This window comes from Thermobia domestica, chromosome 4 (assembly GCF_964235325.1).
Source record: "Thermobia domestica chromosome 4, izTheDome1.hap1.1, whole genome shotgun sequence".
NCBI lineage: Eukaryota > Metazoa > Arthropoda > Insecta > Zygentoma > Lepismatidae > Thermobia > Thermobia domestica.
The window spans coordinates 317,062,189-317,081,447 of NC_137457.1; the positions used below are offsets into that span (position 1 = coordinate 317,062,189).

The window sequence follows — 19,259 nt, forward strand, 5'->3', positions numbered from 1 at the left end:
CTTTCAAATATAATAAATAGCTACTGAAAAACTGAATATTCCAAATCAAAATGCTAACAAAGACCAAAAATTGATAACATCCAATCGCCTATTCCACAAAGAAAAAATACTTCTTAGTCACATTGCTGTTCATCACAGGATCTTCCGCAGCAACAAAGATCTGTATATTGAACTCCATTCGTTGAATATACGCACTGTTTTGTGCAAAGAGGAAGAGCTTTGCTGCCATACTTTATAAATTCTCTTGAACTTTTAGAAACTTCTGGTTTGATCATCCATAACGGCTTCCACAATCCACCTTCTTTCACCCAGCCGAAGCTTTCTGGACTTGAAAACATTGAGTAGTTCAGACTTGTTTGACGAGAGTAAAAGTTTCTCGTGATCAATGATGATAGCCAACTACGATTTTCATTAGGAAAAAGTCTTGCACGTCACGCGGTTTGCATGACATATACAGCCCACTGAACAAACTGTAATCATTTCTCAATTCATTTATCTTCTGTTAGGATAAGTTTTCTCAAGACAAAAAACTATTCCTTTTTATAGGAGACTAAATTGACTTGCTTCGTTTTACAAACACCGAGTTGACATACTCTTCATATTGGCTTTTACTAATCACTTCTCTTTCTGCAACAGTTTCTGAAGATCCTGTAAGGCATACGCATGTGATGATAGATTCATTACCTGTTACGTATCTAAAATAGGAAATTGTGTCATGCAATGTTTGACAAAGATTCGTAAAACTTACATCACTTCCAACATAATTTTCGTTAATTATTTCCTCAATGTGTGCAGCATCCTCAGATTCTTTTGTGGGTCTGCATAACTCAGGAGCAGTGAGCATCCATCCATCGTTGAAAAGCACGTGGACTTTTAGTAATGGTCCACTGGAGTCTCTAACACTTGTGTTATTTTGGTCGAACGGCATGAAACAAAACTTTTGGTTAGTTTTTGAAAACACCCAGTTCTCTTAAATTCTGCCTTTTCTTCATTTAAACTCTTCATGTCCCTGAGATGCACAGATAGAGGCAAAAGACGCTCCAACACAGTTACATATAATAGGAAGTTACTTTGTCGGTGAACTCTAACAAATATCGAAATTAGAAGTGCCAATTCCAGTACAAGATCCCAATATCAAAACATAGATATTTTCTATATCATTCCTTCCCTCCACTGTTGGAATTCTTGTTTACAGTTTCTGAACTCTTGTTCTGTATGAAACTCTATCATTTGAAGAAAGCCTAGAACTACAGCTGGTTTCTGCTGTGCTCTTCTGGTTCTGATTAAGTGTGAGCAGTCCAGGAGTGGATCAGCTGACTCTGAACCTGCTACTCCGGCCTTAGCTAAGGACGATGTCCATCCAGTACCATTTAGTATGTGGTCTAACACTCTTCAAAGGGTCATTTCTATTTGTAGTCCACCAAACATAACCATAGAACTTCTCCATAGTATGAATCGGACCATCTCCACTTTATTTGTTTTGCTATTGCAAAGAGAGGTTGCTCAAAGAAAATAACCCGTATTTGATTAGGATTACATCGATCAGTAATTTTCTTTATGATAGACATACCATGCTTCACCATTGAAAGAGACTCCGCTTCTCAGTAAAAATTGGCAACATGACATTGGTACCTTTAATAGAACGTACACTTCCTGATTGAGTCAAATGATACTCTGTCCACAAGCATTTATTTTCACCTAGCGGAGAATTTCTTTCAATCCACCACCTCTCTGTCTAAAGTGCTTCTTCGAGCCCTGACCGTATTTGTTCTTGAACAGTAATAGGAACTTGCAGTTTGTCAACATGATGATACTGATGGCACAATAACATAAATATCTGGTAATAAGTAATCTTATACTGATGAAGAAACTTCAATTCGCATTGGGGGTAAACCATGGTCGGAATCGGAAGGCAATTGGAATACGCTAATACTTGTTCCATGGAAAGATCCTGTCGAAGAAGTTGATGATGTGTTGTGGTCTAAATTGTCCAATGCACCGATGGTGTACACATTAGTCATTAATGGAAAGGGGCACACAAGACCCTCTAATTTGTAACGCCTGCATGTTACTGCTGCTATTTGATCTTCAATTTGGATCACACGATTATATGTTACTAAAACGTCTAAGTTATGCAAATTACTGACAATCTTTTTCCTACCAAGTAAGAGTGTGTACCTGTAAACCTACATACAGTGGAAGCGGCGGTTCATGAGATATGTTGTGCCTTTTTTTCGTGGTGCTAATCTTCTGTTCTTAAAATATATTAATTGTCTTATTGTTAGGGCAGTTTGACAATATGTTATAGAATTTTTTTTTCTATGTTAGATCCATACAGCAGCAATTGAACGAAATTCTTTAGACTTTCTGGAACACTTTCATCTTGACAGTTTTCTGTAAAGTATCCTGAAAATGTTTGGCACTGCCAGTTTATCATATTTCTTCTTAAAGACTTTGAACACATTGAGAAGGCAAAACTCTCTCTTCATTTGATCGTTTAGACATGAAATCCTTGAATAATTTCTAGCGTCCTTTCTTTAAATACCAAAAAAATATTTTGCCATCACTGTTTAGTACAATCAGAAATAAAATGAACGATAATTTTGTTCTTTAGTCTTGTTTTATTCACTGCTTTTGATAAACCTACCGCTCTCAAGTTGTTTTTATATAGACTGTGCAGCTCTGACAAATTGAAAATGAAATGAACATCTTCTATTTTACATTCCAAGTGATCTATGAGTTCAGCAAACACACGAAATTCTAAAACATCATCATCTTGACTTTCGGTTTCATTTAAAGATCTGTTCTCCCTTTTCCAACTTCTGTACCTATTTTTATACATCCATAAGCACTGTATATGGTATGTAGCCTCTATTGCTACCAAGTCTCCTCCGGAAAGTTTTCAAAGCAGAAATATATCCTGTAATTATTAAGCCATTTCCTTAAGATTTTTGTCAAATGTGACAGTTTCTTCTAACCCCTTTCCCAGAATTACAAAAAATATAAACCGGTGGAATTACGTTTCCTCTATTTTCATTTCTCCTCTTACGATTTGGTTCATTATTTTCTGTTGATTTCTGTTTACTTTTTGTTTTCTATTCTTTTGCGATTTCTCTTTTTAGTTTTGAGACAATAAATTTCAGTCTGCACTGTTTATGCCACTTCGCTGCATTGTCAATTAGTGTGTTTACTAATTCTTCTTTTCCAATGACAAGTTTCACAGATTTCTTCTAAGTTATTGAAATCTTTATAGATCCTCAGGAATTCTGAACACGAATCGCATAGAAAACACTTAATAAACATATTATTTCAAATACTGCAAGGAATGATATTTTTCAACTTAAAAGGCACAATACACTTTTAATGTGTTCACGGTTACATTACAATAACCAATATTATGAAAAAAATGTTCATGTTTACATAGAACTGCTGCAATGAAAACTCCCATAACAATACTAAGTAATGATTAAACGTAGTTATTATTAAGTAATTATGACAAGAATAATAACTAGATAATTTAATGATAAAAAATTTCTGCCAGACACCGCTAAATTTCAGAAAGTTGGCCGATTACGCAGATTTTCTATTTGCATTGGGTTTGTTTTCAAGACTTATATTTCGACTATTTCTCATCGCATTTTAACGTATTATACAACAAACTAAAACTCTTTTTATGCTCTTTCAAACGTTATAGGGTGCATGTTTTCATAAAATGGACCATTTTGGAGAAAAACTCATTCATATGTAAATATGTTTCATAAAATTTTAAATATTTCTATTTTTCTCGTTTTTATCATATTACCTTGACTTTATTACTGTTATAATCGATTAAATTCGGGCTTAACTTATAATTTAAAAAAAAAGAATCATCAAAATCGGACCATTGATTACCGAGATAATGATCTTTTAAGAGAACTTTACATAACATCCAATATGGTGGCATATTTCAAAATGGTGGCCATAAAATTTTGGCACCCGACCCTAAAACGAATTGAATACCGAAGTACTTTTAGTCTGCCAAGTTTCATACTTGTGTCCGGTCTGTCACGATCCTATCCTTAACAGACCAGACTATCTGTAATTCTCCTCATTCCAACATCTTTTTTCTTTCTGGAGTGGAGAAGGTTGCTTGTCACACAGAATATGCATTGAAACTGAAATGGAAACATTTCAAAAAGTTTGAACATCGCGAGGATTTTAACCCTGGTCTCCCGAATGAAAGTTCAATGCGCTAACCACTTATCTACCGCGTCATTTCATCCCCCAATTAAACTATAAGCTAGTTAAAATTGTTTCATGGAAGGTTACACACAAGATACTAATGATCGAATAAGGAGACGTTGCTTATGTGAGTGTAACAATGACAATTCGAGATTTCGTTCTTTAATTCAAAAAACAAGTTATATAGACTTTCCTCAACGAGGAAACTATCACGAAATGTTCCTCAAGATGAGGCTCCATTATCATTGTTAATAATAGTCCTAATTAACATTACGGTACTTAACTTCTAATATTGAAAGGAGAACATACAGCAGATATTCTTTTTCGCAGTCTTTGAATTGTGTCAACAGGTGTAGAAATAGAAATCCGTATATGCTTATCGTCTGTATGTACTAGTATACTTTCCTGTTTTTGGATGATAAATTTGTAGCGTTGTGGTAAAACAGGAAACTCCTTTCGCATACACCCAGTTTTCAATCCCGTCGTATCAGTTACATTATTGATTGTTTTGAGATATTGTTTGCGAAACCGGTATTTCACTTATTCCTTTATTATTACTATTGTTATTAACTATAAAATTATACTGTGTTTTATAAAAGAAATAAGTGACCTCATTAAAAAATTTCATGGAGACAAATTGCTTACTCTTGCGCTTCGTTCACGCTTACAAAGAAGAACCAAGTCTATACCTCTATACGAATACTAATTGTTTCATTCCAAGAATAGTAAGAGTGAGTACATCTTAGTGTAAGGAAATTTCATGGCTTGTCTGTTACGGAACACTGAAGTTGTTAAATCTTACGATCTATAATAATTTATGCCCATTATATCAATAAGCATCGTTCTATATCTGCATTCATTTTGACTTCTTATATACATAGATAATGCTTAATTAACACATGGGAATATTCCACATACATTTCAATATAGTGCACTGGATTACCAAGATACATAACAATATCTGAGGTCGCGGCATCTTTCCTTCTCAATTGAGCTTGGAAGACACTACGGCTAACATCCGTTCTCGAAGCTACTCGGTATGTTTTTGAGTGTTTTGTTCTGGATACTATTTCCATTTTCAGGATAAGATAATCACCATGCTTATAAACAGTACTAAATCATATTCTGATAGTTTTGTTTCCAGTTTGTCTGAAAAGTCATGAGGCATTTGGTGTAAGTTTTACAACATGTGTTTCATAACAGAAAAATACATTTCAATCAATTGTTGAATAACGTGCCATTTTTCAGCAAGTTGCTGAATTTCTCTTTCAAAGTAGGACCTATCTTTATGAGAGAAAAAGAAGGTGGTGATATACAGCCAAATCGGAATTGAACGCTATACCACACAAGAACTGTTGGAGAGAGCGACGTAAATGGAAGTCTGTCGGTAGAAGGTGGGGCGAGTATGGTGGGTGTAGCAGTATATATCATACAAGCTCCAAAGGTTTTCGACGAGTGACAAACTTGTGTGTTGTTTCAAGTTGTCGTGATGGAACTGGACCAAACGAGTTCTGGCCGTTTCTGGATGATGGCTTCTTTCAAACTGTAAAATTACCAACAGAACTCTCCAGAATCGACTGTTTTGTTCCTAAGTAGAAGCTCAAAAATACGATTACTTTAAAATTCCACAGCACTGAGAGCATAATCTTTCTCTGATGATTGCCTACCTTTGATGTCGTTTGTGACAGACAACACCTTGAGGACCACGAATGTTTCTCAGCACATTGTTGTACTATTTGTGAAGCTATTAAATCCATGTTTTTCATGAATAGTATCATCTGCCTCTTGATGCTGTCGATGGTACGAAAACAAAATACTTCATATTACCACATATCATTTCGCTAGTAGATTCGTACTTTTTAATTAGTTAAAACAAGATTATTGGACAACGTAGGAAAAATATATATGTTTTTTATGTTTTGTATAATAAACATAAAGAGCAAACGCTGTAAAAACAAAACAAGGAAAAATATTTGATGTAAATTATTTCGCTTCTCTCGACAAACGATTGAATGTATTATTTCAGTTGTAAGCAGCATCTTGGTGGTGTTATAGATAACAGCGTGGACTCACGTTCATGGGGTCCTCAGATATAATCTCGCTGAATCCATATGTTTTGTTTTCTTTACCAGAAAAAAGTATTTTTTTAAAATTATTTGGTCATACGAGAGAAAAAAGTTGTGTAGAAATACATTTCACTTTCTCAGGCATACAAACGGAAAGAAATATTATCATTTCTTGCAGTCTAAATCGTGGATAATGAGTTAGTAAATAGCGTTTTTCGGTTTATTTTTTTTTTTTTTTTACAAACAGTGCTTAGTGTGTTATCGTTGGCAAAGCTCTATAGCAGTGTTCGCCATACAGTCGATCGCGAGCTACTAGCAACTCGCCGTAACACTTTTGGTAGATCGTGATAACGCTCCTGTTGGCTCAACTTGAAATGTAAGTTTGTAGGTAAAAAAAAAATTAAATGTTAAATCTTTTTAGAAAGCTAGTAGTTCTTTTGGTTGGTAGCTTCCAGTATAATTTAAAAACTGTGCGGTAGCTTAGAATCTTCGTAAGTTGGCGACTACAGCACTACACTTCAAGATAGAGCAGTAGATTTTAAGTAATAGATTTCTGACGAAACCAGTCTATTTATAATAATAATAATAATAATAATAATAATAATAATAATAATAATAATAATAATAATAATAATAATAATAATAGAATGACAAAATAAGGAAAGAAAAGATACATAGTCGAAGTTATTGATAGAGCAGAAGAGATAGGATATATCAGATGTTTCTTAGGTTTACATATGAACGTAATAATATTATTGCGTTTATGGATTTACAGACATAATTATCATTTTATAGCAACAAGAAATTAAGTATAAACATTTGTTAGGTGGTAACAGTAATGAATTTTGTTTCACCCTTCTTCTTCTAGGTAGAAAGGTGAGGTGACATCTTAAATAAAATCATTCCTGCGACTAGAGTTGCAAGTGAGATCACTATTTACAATTTGTGTCGTTCCTTTAATACTTTATGAATTCTGTATGAAGTTTAGAGTTAATAATAATTTATTGACGAAATTACGAGTAAAATTCTAAGATTGACTCACGTCAGTTATCTAAATTCTCTCTAATAATATTGACACGACACGAGTTGATGTAACGAAACCAGAACAAATGCGTATGTCTCTCGAAACAAACAAATTACTTTCCATCTTCTGACTATCGTCCGTCGTGGACTATTGGACAGCAGCTTAGACTGAAGATCTTGTGGTCCGTGGATCGATTACCAAGCATACCAAACTTTTTTTCCTTGAGTCACATAAAATCCAGAGGAAAGACTAAACCAAAGTTATTGATCATTATGAGACTTGTTTACTTGAAAGAATAGAATGGAGAGTCAATGTCTTATCTCTGTCTAGGAATGTGAGTATATGCGAAAGAAGAAACTACAATAGCTATGTTCTGTATAAAAACAAGAGGATTTCGCTCACTCTTAATAGAAAGAGGAATAAAATAAAATGATAACACATTAAACAAAAGTAATCTCTTTGAATTTGTAAGAGGTATGAGAATTTTCTCACATTTAGAAACATCAACAGAAGATAATGAAATTAAGTGAAACATCTATCTTTGAAACATTGAGTTAAAAGTTACTTAACAATAAGATATCATAGACACATATAAATGTGGAAATACGTAAGAAATGTCTTCTATATTGAAAAAGAAATAACAAAGGATATAACTCACTGTTACCAAAATTTATACTGGAATTTATAGTAATACCCATAACAACGAACTTAATTTGCCTGAGAGCTGTAAAAGAAATAACATTTTTGAATAAAGAAGAAAAATGAACAATTTAAGTTTTCACGTAGTTAAAATCAATTAATTCCTTTATTTGGTTCCCTCAAAATCTCTTGGTATTCTTGATCGAAGAACGTCGTTTAGATCAAAATCACCAGCACGGAAAATCGTGAACCAACGTTGGCAGTGGTGTTTATGTAGAGCATTGTTGCCGTAAACTTTACACAGATTTTCTTCCTTTTCTGAAGTAAAACAATAAATACGGTGAAAATGCAATTTTAGGGTTTCTTTCTATCTTCTATGTGTTGTCAAATCTGTAAAACCAAACAAAGAGTAATGTTAATACAGAAGCAGCTCAATCTCTTAGCTATTCATAACATAATAATTGCATTCATCCAAATGACGCTAGTATATCCATAAATCATCAATTTTCAGATAATCTGATATTTTAGATGTTGTTTACCCGGGAACGGTTGTGTGTTGATATGTGACACGAGCGGTCGACAGGTGTGCGCGGCACTCACTCACAATATATTTCTTTATATAGCTGTTTATGACTCTATGCGGAATTTATTTTGAACACATTTCATATGTTGACATTTTATGATTTATTATTATTATTATTATTATTATTATTATTATTATTATTATTATTATTATTATTATTATTGAAATAAAATTAAACTACATTTATAAAACCATTTCTGATTTTAAGTAGTATCTATTTTATTATCAAAGTTTTTTATCAAATCATTTTTATATCCCATATACAATACAGTAGTTGATTATCAGTATTACGTAAAAGTCACATTTTTTGTTATCAACATCACACAAGGATTACATTTTTTAAAAAAATATTTACATAATCAGAGCGGGTTTTCAGCATATGCTCTTCATATGTTCATATTATTCATATTTTAAGATTGGAATATCTAATGAAAGAAAGCATATAAATATCTTAGTGTAAACACTTTGCTTATGTCTTACAATATATAGTAATTTCTAATAAGACACTGTTCTGCTCCATGTGTCATCACTGTCTTGATATCATTTATTAGACTTCCAGCAAATGCTGACAAGCTTTTCTCACAACTTCGCATTTCACAGGTGGCACATCATATAATTGTTTTTTTTTTTTCGCAAGGCATAGTTGAATCTGCTCCTTATTGTTGCCTTGTCCTGATGATCCCGAGAAAATCAGTCAAGCCGTCGGTCGATAGTTGAACGTGGTGCTCATAAGTTATACATAATACATTAAAATAGAATACAATCAAAACTTTCATAAAATAGAAAATACGTAGCCAAGTCTCTAGTTTGCAATTCTACTGCAATTCTAGTTTGCAATATAATAATAATATGACACAATTACAATACCAATTACCTAAACAATACCTTCCAATAAAAAATAATAATTACCACAAAGGAATTCGAACCCGGGTCTGTGTGATAGAAGTTTCCTGCTTCATCACTACGCCACAAATTCCTCATTTAAAAATAGGAAAATAAACTAGTACTTATGAGTATAAACATAGAACATTCTATTTCTACACGTGTAGATTCAATTCAAAGAATGCGAAAATAATGCCTACCGTCTTTTCTTTTCTGCAAATTAGTAGTTACGTTGACGAAAATTGTAATATAAATCGGCACCATTGTTAAAAACGATGAGGCAACCTTGACCTGAAGAAGTTTTGTGATATTTTCCTCATTGAGGAAGATCTATATAACCTGTTTTTTGAGTTAAAGCAAAACTCTCGAGTAAGTCATTGTGACACTTACATAAGGAACGTCCCCTTATACAAGCATACGTGTCTTGTGTATAGTCTCATATAAAAAGATTTTAACTAGTTAATATTCAGTGTGACAAGCAATATCTTCTCTCCTGGAAGAAAAGATGTTGGAATGAGGAGGCGTGTCAATGGAGGCAATTATTTACAAACTTATCTCGTGCAGTTGTTCTAGATTTGATATTTTCATATACTTTCAAGCATTTTCTGATTCATGATTGACCATTCCTTTTTATTTTTTGAACATACAGTGTATAATGAAATAATTAATTACATATACGGTAATATTGAGATAAATATATTGTGTCATTGGATAGCACGATCCGAATCATAGAAATTCATCTTAGAACGGAGAACTGTTTCGTTAGTCACCTATTCTACAATTTCGCCTGCATAAACACCTGGCTCAGTTCTACCAACTGCTGTCAGTGCCGAAAAAACTCTTTTTACAGCTGGAAATGTACTGGACAGGTAATGGAGTTCAGTTTAGTTGAGTTGATTATGAATTTGAAGCAACTTTCAACAGCCAGTTTATGTGAAACCGGACCTACTAATTAACGTGGATTCTGAACAGCTCTCACAGATTCACATGAGCTCTTACCAGGTAACGAACCTGTGTCTCCCACGCCAAAGGTGCGTAGTCAAAATGCTTAGCCACGAAGGAGCCCAAGCAAATAATAGAATTAGAGAACTCAGGTAAGGGAGATACTTATTCTGGTAGCTGTACAATGCGTGTATTCATAATTTGTATTAAGTTAACATTCTATTCAAAATATTAAAAATCAACCCAGTATTTCCAAAGATTGCTTCTTACATATATGATAATATGGTGTCTCAGACATTTCCGGACTAGTTTTCTGGAATTAAATATAGAATATTACAATATGTATTATAATAGCTTTTTCAACAGAAACATCCGCAGAATTTTTCCAAACTAGTGTCGGAGTAAATAGTCCGAAATACAGAAATGAAATATTTTGATCGTGCATTAAGCGATCATGTTGTGTAGGCAAAATGGGACGGTCATGATGACAATGAGGGAAATTGTTTAATGAATAAAGTGAGAGAAAATGGAAGAACCCCGAGAAAACCCACACACACGACGTTTCTCCACCAAATAGTGCACTTGTCTCGAACCCAACACCCAAGCGGTCACAAACATACATATATTAATACAAGTAAAATGAGTACGGTAATGTCGATACACATTGTATAACTATTTTTACTAGAGTAAATATATTAAAAATTGTAGGTGTGATTAATCAAATCTAATATTCGTTGACATGTATTTTGAAGAATCAAAATAGCTAACCCTAGCTATCCAATTATATTTCATTTATTTGTATCTGATTTGGCAGACAAAGGAGTTTTTGGTCTTTAAAGTGATACCATTTGTACAATATTTTTTTAAAATATTTGAACTGCAACATAGCTGCCCCTCGTAAAAGAAATCAAGGTTGTCTTACGTTTAGGGGAAAATAAAAGACTTTGAACCTTAGAGTATTGTCATCTCTAGAATAATTCTAATTCAGTAACAACTGGTTCTGCATATATTGAGCAAGAGCCACACAACAGGGAGAGATAGTAGGTTGATAGATGTAACTCCCTTACGAAACAAACCATAAAAGGTAGACAAAAGTAACATTTTACTGCATACTACAACGTACATACACTATTTGATCAAAAGTATCCGGACACCCCCAAAACATAGTTTTCCATATTAGGTGCATTGTGGTTCCACCTACTCCCAGGTACTCATTATCAGCGACCTTAGTAGTCATTAGACATCGTCAGAAAGCAGAATGGGGCGATCCGAGGAACTCACGGACTTCGAACGTGGTCAGGTGATAAGGTGTCACTTGTGTCAGAAGTCTGTACGCGAGATTTCCGCACTCCTAAACATCCCTAGGTCCACTGTGTCTGATGTGATAGAGAAGTGGAAACGTGAAGGATGCGTACAGCACAAAAGCGTACAGGCAACCTCGTCTGTTGACTGACAGAGACCGCCTACAATTGAAGAGGGTCGTAAAGTGTAATAGGCAGACAACTACCCGGACCATCACACGGGAATTCCAAACTGCATCAGGATGTACTCCAAGTACTATGGCAGTTAGGCGTGTGGTGAGAAAAGTTGGATTTCTTGGTCGGGTGGCTGCACATAAGCCACACATCACGCATGTAAATGGCAAACGACGCCTCGCTTGGTGTAAGGAGCGTCAACATTAGACGATTGAACGGTGGAAAAACGTTGTGTGGAGTGACAAATCACGGTACACAATGTGGCAATCCGATGATAGGGTGTGATTATGGCGAATGTCCGGTGAACGTCATCTGTCAGTGTGTTTAGTGCCAACAGTAAAATGCGGAGGTGGTGGTGTTATGGTGTGGTTGTATTTTTCTTAAAGACGGATTGCACCCTTTGTTGTTTTGCGTGGCACTCTCACAGCGCAGGCCTACATTGATGTTTTAAGCACCTTCTTGCTTCCCACTGTTGAAGAGCAATTCGAGGATGGCGATTGCATCTTTCAACACGATCGAGCACCTGTTCATACTGCACGGCCTGTGGCGGAGTGATTACACGCCCATAACATCCCTGTAATGGACTATCGTGCACAGAGCCCTGACTTGAATCCTATAGAACACTTTTGGGACGTTTTGGAATGCCGACTTCGTGCCAGGCCTCACCGAGCTACATCAATATCTCTCCTCAGTTCAGCACTCCGTGAAGAATGGACTGCCATTCCTCAAGAAACCTTCCAGCACCTTATTGAAAGTATGCCTGCGGGAGTGGAAGCTGTCATAAAGGCTAAGGATGGTCTAACACCATACTGAATTCCAGCAGTACCGACGGAGGACGCCACGAACTTGTAAGTCATTTTCAGCCAGGTGTCCGTATACTTTTGATCACATAGTGTGCATAGCTTCCTAATACAAAGTGGTGTGAGAAAATTAGGTAGCTCTACCAATATGTCGGAAACAAATATGTCCAAGATAAATGGTTGTCATAAAGTATTAGAAAGACCTTAATTCAACAATGGATCGACAATATGTAAGAGTTTCAAATATAAACTCTCGTGTGATCTCAGTTCTGATTCTAAATATCTAACCATTTTAGGTTAAGAAAAACGCTTATACCTTGTTCTGAGAGATCGTATATTTAACGCCGAAGCTGAATTTCTAAAAAATAAATATAGTTAAACTAACGTTTTGTTCCTGTTAATAACTGGGTAAAATTTGCATTTATATCTGGGTATAACTAACGGTTGTGCATATTGAAAATATTTTAACAACCGGTTTTAGCGAAACAGTACGAACCGGCTTAACACCACCAATGCTTACTCTGTCGTGATCTTCATCATAATTCTATAAAATATGTAAACATTGCGGATAGTTATTCAACGCTATTCACCTGGGCTATGTGAGATATGCAGAGTCGTATCCAGAAGTAGTAGGACTGATTTTTTTAAATATTAAATATTCTGGTACATCGACTTAATATTCTTCAAAATAGGCCCCTTGGGTATTCACACACTTCTGGTAGCGAGCCTTCCAGGTCGCGAAGGCTTTCTGGAAGTCGTCCTCCGGGATGGCGTTCAGCGCCCTCGTCGTCGCCGCTTGGACCGCTTCCCCGAGTCGAAACGATGCCCCTTGAGCTATCTCTTGATACGGGGGAACAGCAAGAAATCCGGCGGTGCCACATTAGGACTGTAGGGAAGTGAGGCAACGTGGAAACGCTGAATTTGGTCAGGAGATCCCTCACAATTCACGCGCCGTGGCACGGCGCGTTGTTATGGTGGAGCTTCCATTTCCCCACCAGGTCTGGTCGCACCCGTGTAATCCGATTTCGCCGCGGTGTGAGCACTTCCACGTAAAATCGTGCATTTACACTCTGCCCAGGAGGTACAAACTCCTTATGGACAATGCTACAACGGTCAAAATATGCAATCAACATCGATTTCACTTTCAATTTCGACATTCTGACCTACATTTCACGGGGTGATTTGCAGCTCATGGTATCCTCCTTGTAGGCCTGCGTAAGCGTGTCCTTGGTTTCGGTCGCTGATTTTCCCAGTTTGACGCAAAACGTGATGGCGATCCGATGCTCCAAATTTCGCTCCATCGCAACTGACGACGAGGCATCACAACCGAAGGTCACTAATTGTGGTCCACACTGAACTAACGCACGCGGGCGACACCTGTTCCCAAGGCTCCCCTCCATAACATCCGGCCTTGCAGCCCAGCCACCCTACGCGTGCGGGAAAAAAATCAGTCCTACTATTTCTGGATACGACCCTGTAGCACAGAACTGGAGGCTCTGGTTCTTAAGCTGATTTCAGCTGTAGGACAATTTTTAAAAATATGGGTTTTGTATAGCTATCTAAAATACGTTGTTAATCTGGTTAGTATTTGTATAAGCAGAAAATTTGAGATTTTCACTGTTGAATGCTTAAGGTTCAATGACACCTCGTACTTGCTTCTGTAAGCACATTTAGCCGTAAGAAATAACATTTAAGATGTTTTGTCTATTCATGGTGTTTTTGAATATCATACTGTGTGCACTTAAATGATGCATTAGATTCAGTTTTGTGCAAATTTAATATCTATGTATATTTTTTGCTTTTTCCCCATAGGATTATAATTATTATGAGACCAGCGCTGATTCAGACCGAGATCATTATCATGGTGGTGGTCATCATGGTAAGATAATGTGCATATATTTTTTTCCAATTCAAGATAGTTTATCATAAAAAACATAATGTTAATTAATATTTCAGAAGTGTTGGAATTCAGGTTTTTGCACTCTTGGGGTTCAGTTAATGATTATCACTATTCGTAAGTGTAGTAACTTAGCTCGGTTCCTTTTCTTTGGTTAAGGGTGCTTTTAGTCTTTAATAATGTTTCTAAGATACCCCATCTTCACCTATAGATATGTATAAATCCAGGATGTTTGTCTTCACCACGATACATAGTAATACTCTTTCTTTGGGTAAAATACTTTGGATTTGTATGCGTTATATTGATATTTTACCAAAACATACATACCAATATAAAAAAGAATAGTTCCTATTCACAAATTTTAGTTGAACGGATATACGGAACGGGTTGAAAATGGCGAACAAAAATATTATTTCTAGCAGTAGGAGTAATAGTGGAAGAAGTTCGGAATAATTGTTGTGAAACAATACCGTTTCAGACATATTTATGACTCATACTAGGCCGTAACCATGACCCTTAGGTGTCATATTCATGAAGTTTTTGGTAAACAGGTTACATTTTCCGCCACAGTACGAATCAAGGTTGTAGACAGACACGTGACGTCATTTTGCTAAGCCGTCTCCACTCTAACTTGTAAGACCGAAAGAGATTGGGTATTTTTCATTTTATTACACATCAGAAGTATCAATATTATAGTTCATAAACACAAATTACCGCAGCGAGAATCGAACCCTGGACCCCCAAATTACGAAACGAATTGTCACGCCACAACTCTAAGACTTCTCTCTTAAGTGACAATCAAAAATCACTCATTTATGAAAGAAATTGCACACGTTTACGATAAAGAATAAAAACACACTGATTTCTGTCATGATAAAATACTATAGTCGAGAGACTTTAAATTTAAATTAAATATACATATAGTGCCTCAGACCACTTTCTTTTCTGATTCACCGAAAGTATCTCCGTATCTTGCTACTATTGCAATTACAAATATGAATATCCAAAAATGCCTGAAGTTCCTTTTTCAATTACAAGGAGAAAGCAGACTTTGTAAAATTATCGTGGCCATTTTTTGCAAGGTGATTGTGAACATTTAAAGTGCTCATATTAGAAACTGGAAGAGCGCAATGGCCTAATATAGCATAGAAAGAGCATCTTGATGTTTTCGAGTCGCGACATATGTCGTACGTTGCGGAAAATTTATTAAGTGACGGCGTGGCACAACCAGGAGCGTTTGAGATTCACGTTTCAGGGGTAATGGGTTCGATGCCCGATGGTGTCAATTTTTTGCTTTTGATTGAATAAAGTAGCCACTTGTAGCTACAAGTAAAATGTTAATTATCTATATATTTATAATGAATTAAAACAATCGAAATGTTCAAATCAGTTGTAAAATCACTCAATATTCAATGGCAACTGGCAGCAAAATATAATCTATTTCGTAAATATATTGATATCACGAGTTATATTATGGTTTCCACAGTCATTGTGTAAAAAATGTTTTTATTCTTCGTGTCTACATCTGTTGACAGTTTGTGTATTACAAATACTGGCACAAATGGCACGGGGAGATGAGGGGGACATGTCCCCTCCAATCTTCGAACTGAGGGATTGTGCCTCCAATAATCAGATTTGAAATGTGTATTTTGCGGAGGAATGTGATGAATTGTGTCCGATTGCCACACAGGAAAATGAGATGAAATTGATATTTCCCCAGAATAAGCCTCAAATCTGCCCCCCTCACAATGTTAAAGACAACTCTGTTCCCCCTGATCCTCCACAGTACTGTGTTTAAACATCATAAATATTTTGAACATCGCTTTAAAAATATATGGGAACGGTCTTACCGTTCCCCCTAATATTGGAGACAGATTTTCGTCGTTTCATAGAAGTGGAATAAGGAGGTAATCTCCTTTGGTTATAGTAACATCCAGTATTACAAAAGAGGATTTCCTTCTCATCCTCTTGTAATTTTCACACTGTCGACAGGTGTAGACACGAAGCATCAAGAATATTTTTTAGACAGTGACTGTGGTAACTACAATATAACTCATGATATCAATATAGTTACGAAATAGATTACATGGGGACAATCGGGAAACACTAATTGTCTTATTTTACATATACAATATCTGCACACAATTTAAATCGCTTCGATCCACTCCTTGCCATACATCTACGATAATATTTACTTTTTACGGAAATGGCCTTGGCCCCAACACTGTTTCTCCACACAAGCTAAAAACACATGTTTGTTTAGTTTTTGCATATTGTCCCTACAAAAGCTGTGTTGGAATCTTTCATTTCTGTAGGCACTTATGACGCATAATTATTAGCATTTTACATATTTCCTAATCAAAGGTTGGGAAGTTTTTTTCTTAAGAAAAATACGAAACACATATTGCCTCATTTTATGTATACAATATCTGTACACAATTACATTCACTTCAGTTGACTACTTCTTGCCTTAGGGCGTCAACTTTCACAATTTTGGGTAGGGGTTTTGCACTCTAAAACAGTTTTCCCGCAGAAAATTAAAAAACGTATTCGTTTATTTTTTTGCCTATTGTCCCTACACATAGTTTCGGTGCCACTCATCACGTCTTTTAGGCACTTCCTACATACTGTTATTAGCAGTTTTGATATTTCGTGACCTTTGCGTTTAATGTCCCACGATTATACCTGTTAGGTTAAGGAAGACCATGATTAAAGCAAGTGAATTATGAGTGGCAAATTAGTGGAAGGAAAAACTGGGAGGAAATTGGAGTGTCCCGAGAAAACCTACGAGCACGATGATGTCCACTTCAAGCTTATTTGCCTTGGTAACGAAGTACTCCACCCCCAGATCAGAGTTGGAGTGGGTCGGTGGGTTAGTGGGTCGAGTTTTCTGAGTGGATCAGCTGGTCGAGAGTCAACTGCATGTCACCCACCATGACGCACTGCGACCCACTATGACCCACTGCCATCCACCGACCCACTCTACTTATTGCATTGTAGACAGTATCTTCTGAACAATATATTCTTATTTCACCCTCGAACCTAGCCATAAGAACTAAATACACATTTCTGATTGGTTGCAGCTTGTGATTGCCCAAACCTTCTACTGTATGTATTGTGCATTATAATAATAGAAGAAAAGTATCACTTTGTTGGAATTAAAGAAGAAAATTGAAGAACCACCTGAGGTTAAATTAATATCAAGGCAATCAAGCTGGAACAAAACGAATCCTGCGGAGCTTCTGGCCCATTGTTACTACTACTACTATTACTACCTATAACTGTGGATTCGTGTAGCAAAACTGCACGCGTAACGTAAGTAAATCAGTTTCTTGAGTATTATTTATCATATTTTAATGGGAATCGTGTTAGGGAAAACTAATATAAATTAAAAATATAACGATTAAAAAAGTTTCTTTGAGGCGGGTTTGAACCCAAGCCAAAAGTAATCATAATTACTAACTAGTTGGGCTAGCAGTTTTCGGTCACGAAGACTGGCTAGTTCATTTCTGCTTAATCCATGGTAGATGACGAGAAACGGATAACTGCAACTAATCAGAACCTTGCATTTAGCTCATATTCTTAGGGTCAAGCGTCCTTTAAAATATGCTTCTGAAAACTCGTCAATTTTTCTGTTTTACTTTCAAGGCCTCCATTATCCTTCCTTTTTCATTTGTTTCTGTTTATTTACCTCAAATGAGTACCTCTAAAAGGAGAAGGTAGAGTTTTGTAAGTGAACTACGGAGCCATATTTTGCGAGGTGGTAGTGCATATTTAAAGAGTCAATATTACAAACAGGGAGAGCGCAATGGCCAAAAAATAAGTGAGAAAAACCGTCTTAAAGTTTTCTACTTGCCGCAATTGTCCTACGACGCGCGAATTTACCAAGGAACGGTTTGGCAGAGTTAGTAAAATCTGTAACTTATGTGTAAAGTGTCTCGGGCTCGATTCCTGTTCGAGTCATACACCTTCTTTCACCTTCAAACAATAAAGTAGGTATTTCTAACTATGGGTAAAATATTAATTCACCGTATGTTTATAATGAGTAAAACAATAGAAATTTTCAAAGCACTCGTAAAATCTTTCAATGTTCCATGTTAACTGAAAAACAAAACTTAATCTATTCCGTAAAAATACTGATATCAGTAGTTATTTTTTTGTTTACCCGTCAAAGGGGTACACCCTTTCTTGGGAAAGAGAGGAGGGCTAAATTTACGGAAGAAAGGAAAGCTATGTATGGTCTATGGGTAGTTTGAGATCAAACGGGTATTATTTATTAATCTTTATTAAGCATCAATTGCGTCTAGTAATTTCTACATAGGCGATTTCTCTGCATTTCAGGATTTTTTAAAAAAAATCTTTATTAAGCATCAATTGATCTGCATCAATTCCAAGGTGTAGATAGATCTGCATTCCAGGATCATCGCTTGCTGAAATAAATATTGACATATGCATACATACATATAAAAGGAAGCGAAAGTGACGAAGATCATACAGATGAAATAAATGAAACGATAACAAAAAATATAAATAAATTATAGTAGTTAAGTGTAGGCAATGGGCATGTATTGGGTTTATATGAAATGAAGTGCAGTAGACGAGACAACACGTAGAAGCTGTTAAAGTAACAAATGAGAGTTATCTTCTGTCTCGGGGCAACTCGAGACCAATGAGTGACAAGTGGAGGCCCTGGTTAGTAAGGAAGGATATCACAAGTGCAAAGATGGATA

General features: G+C 35.8%; 1 protein-coding gene across 2 annotated transcripts in view; it reads left to right on the forward strand.

The window, feature by feature from the left end:
* Positions 1 to 19,259, forward strand: part of LOC145684347 (phospholipid scramblase 2-like) — a 360,612-nt gene that overhangs the window by 57,632 nt on the left and 283,721 nt on the right. Inside the window, exon 9 of one of the 2 annotated variants that reach the window (XM_081756560.1) lies at positions 14,445 to 14,511. The exons of the other annotated variant lie outside the window; for it this stretch is intronic. Coding sequence (XP_081612686.1) covers positions 14,445 to 14,511 — 67 coding nt within the window. The remainder of the gene's footprint in view (positions 1 to 14,444; positions 14,512 to 19,259) is intronic. 2 annotated transcript variants of the gene reach the window in all.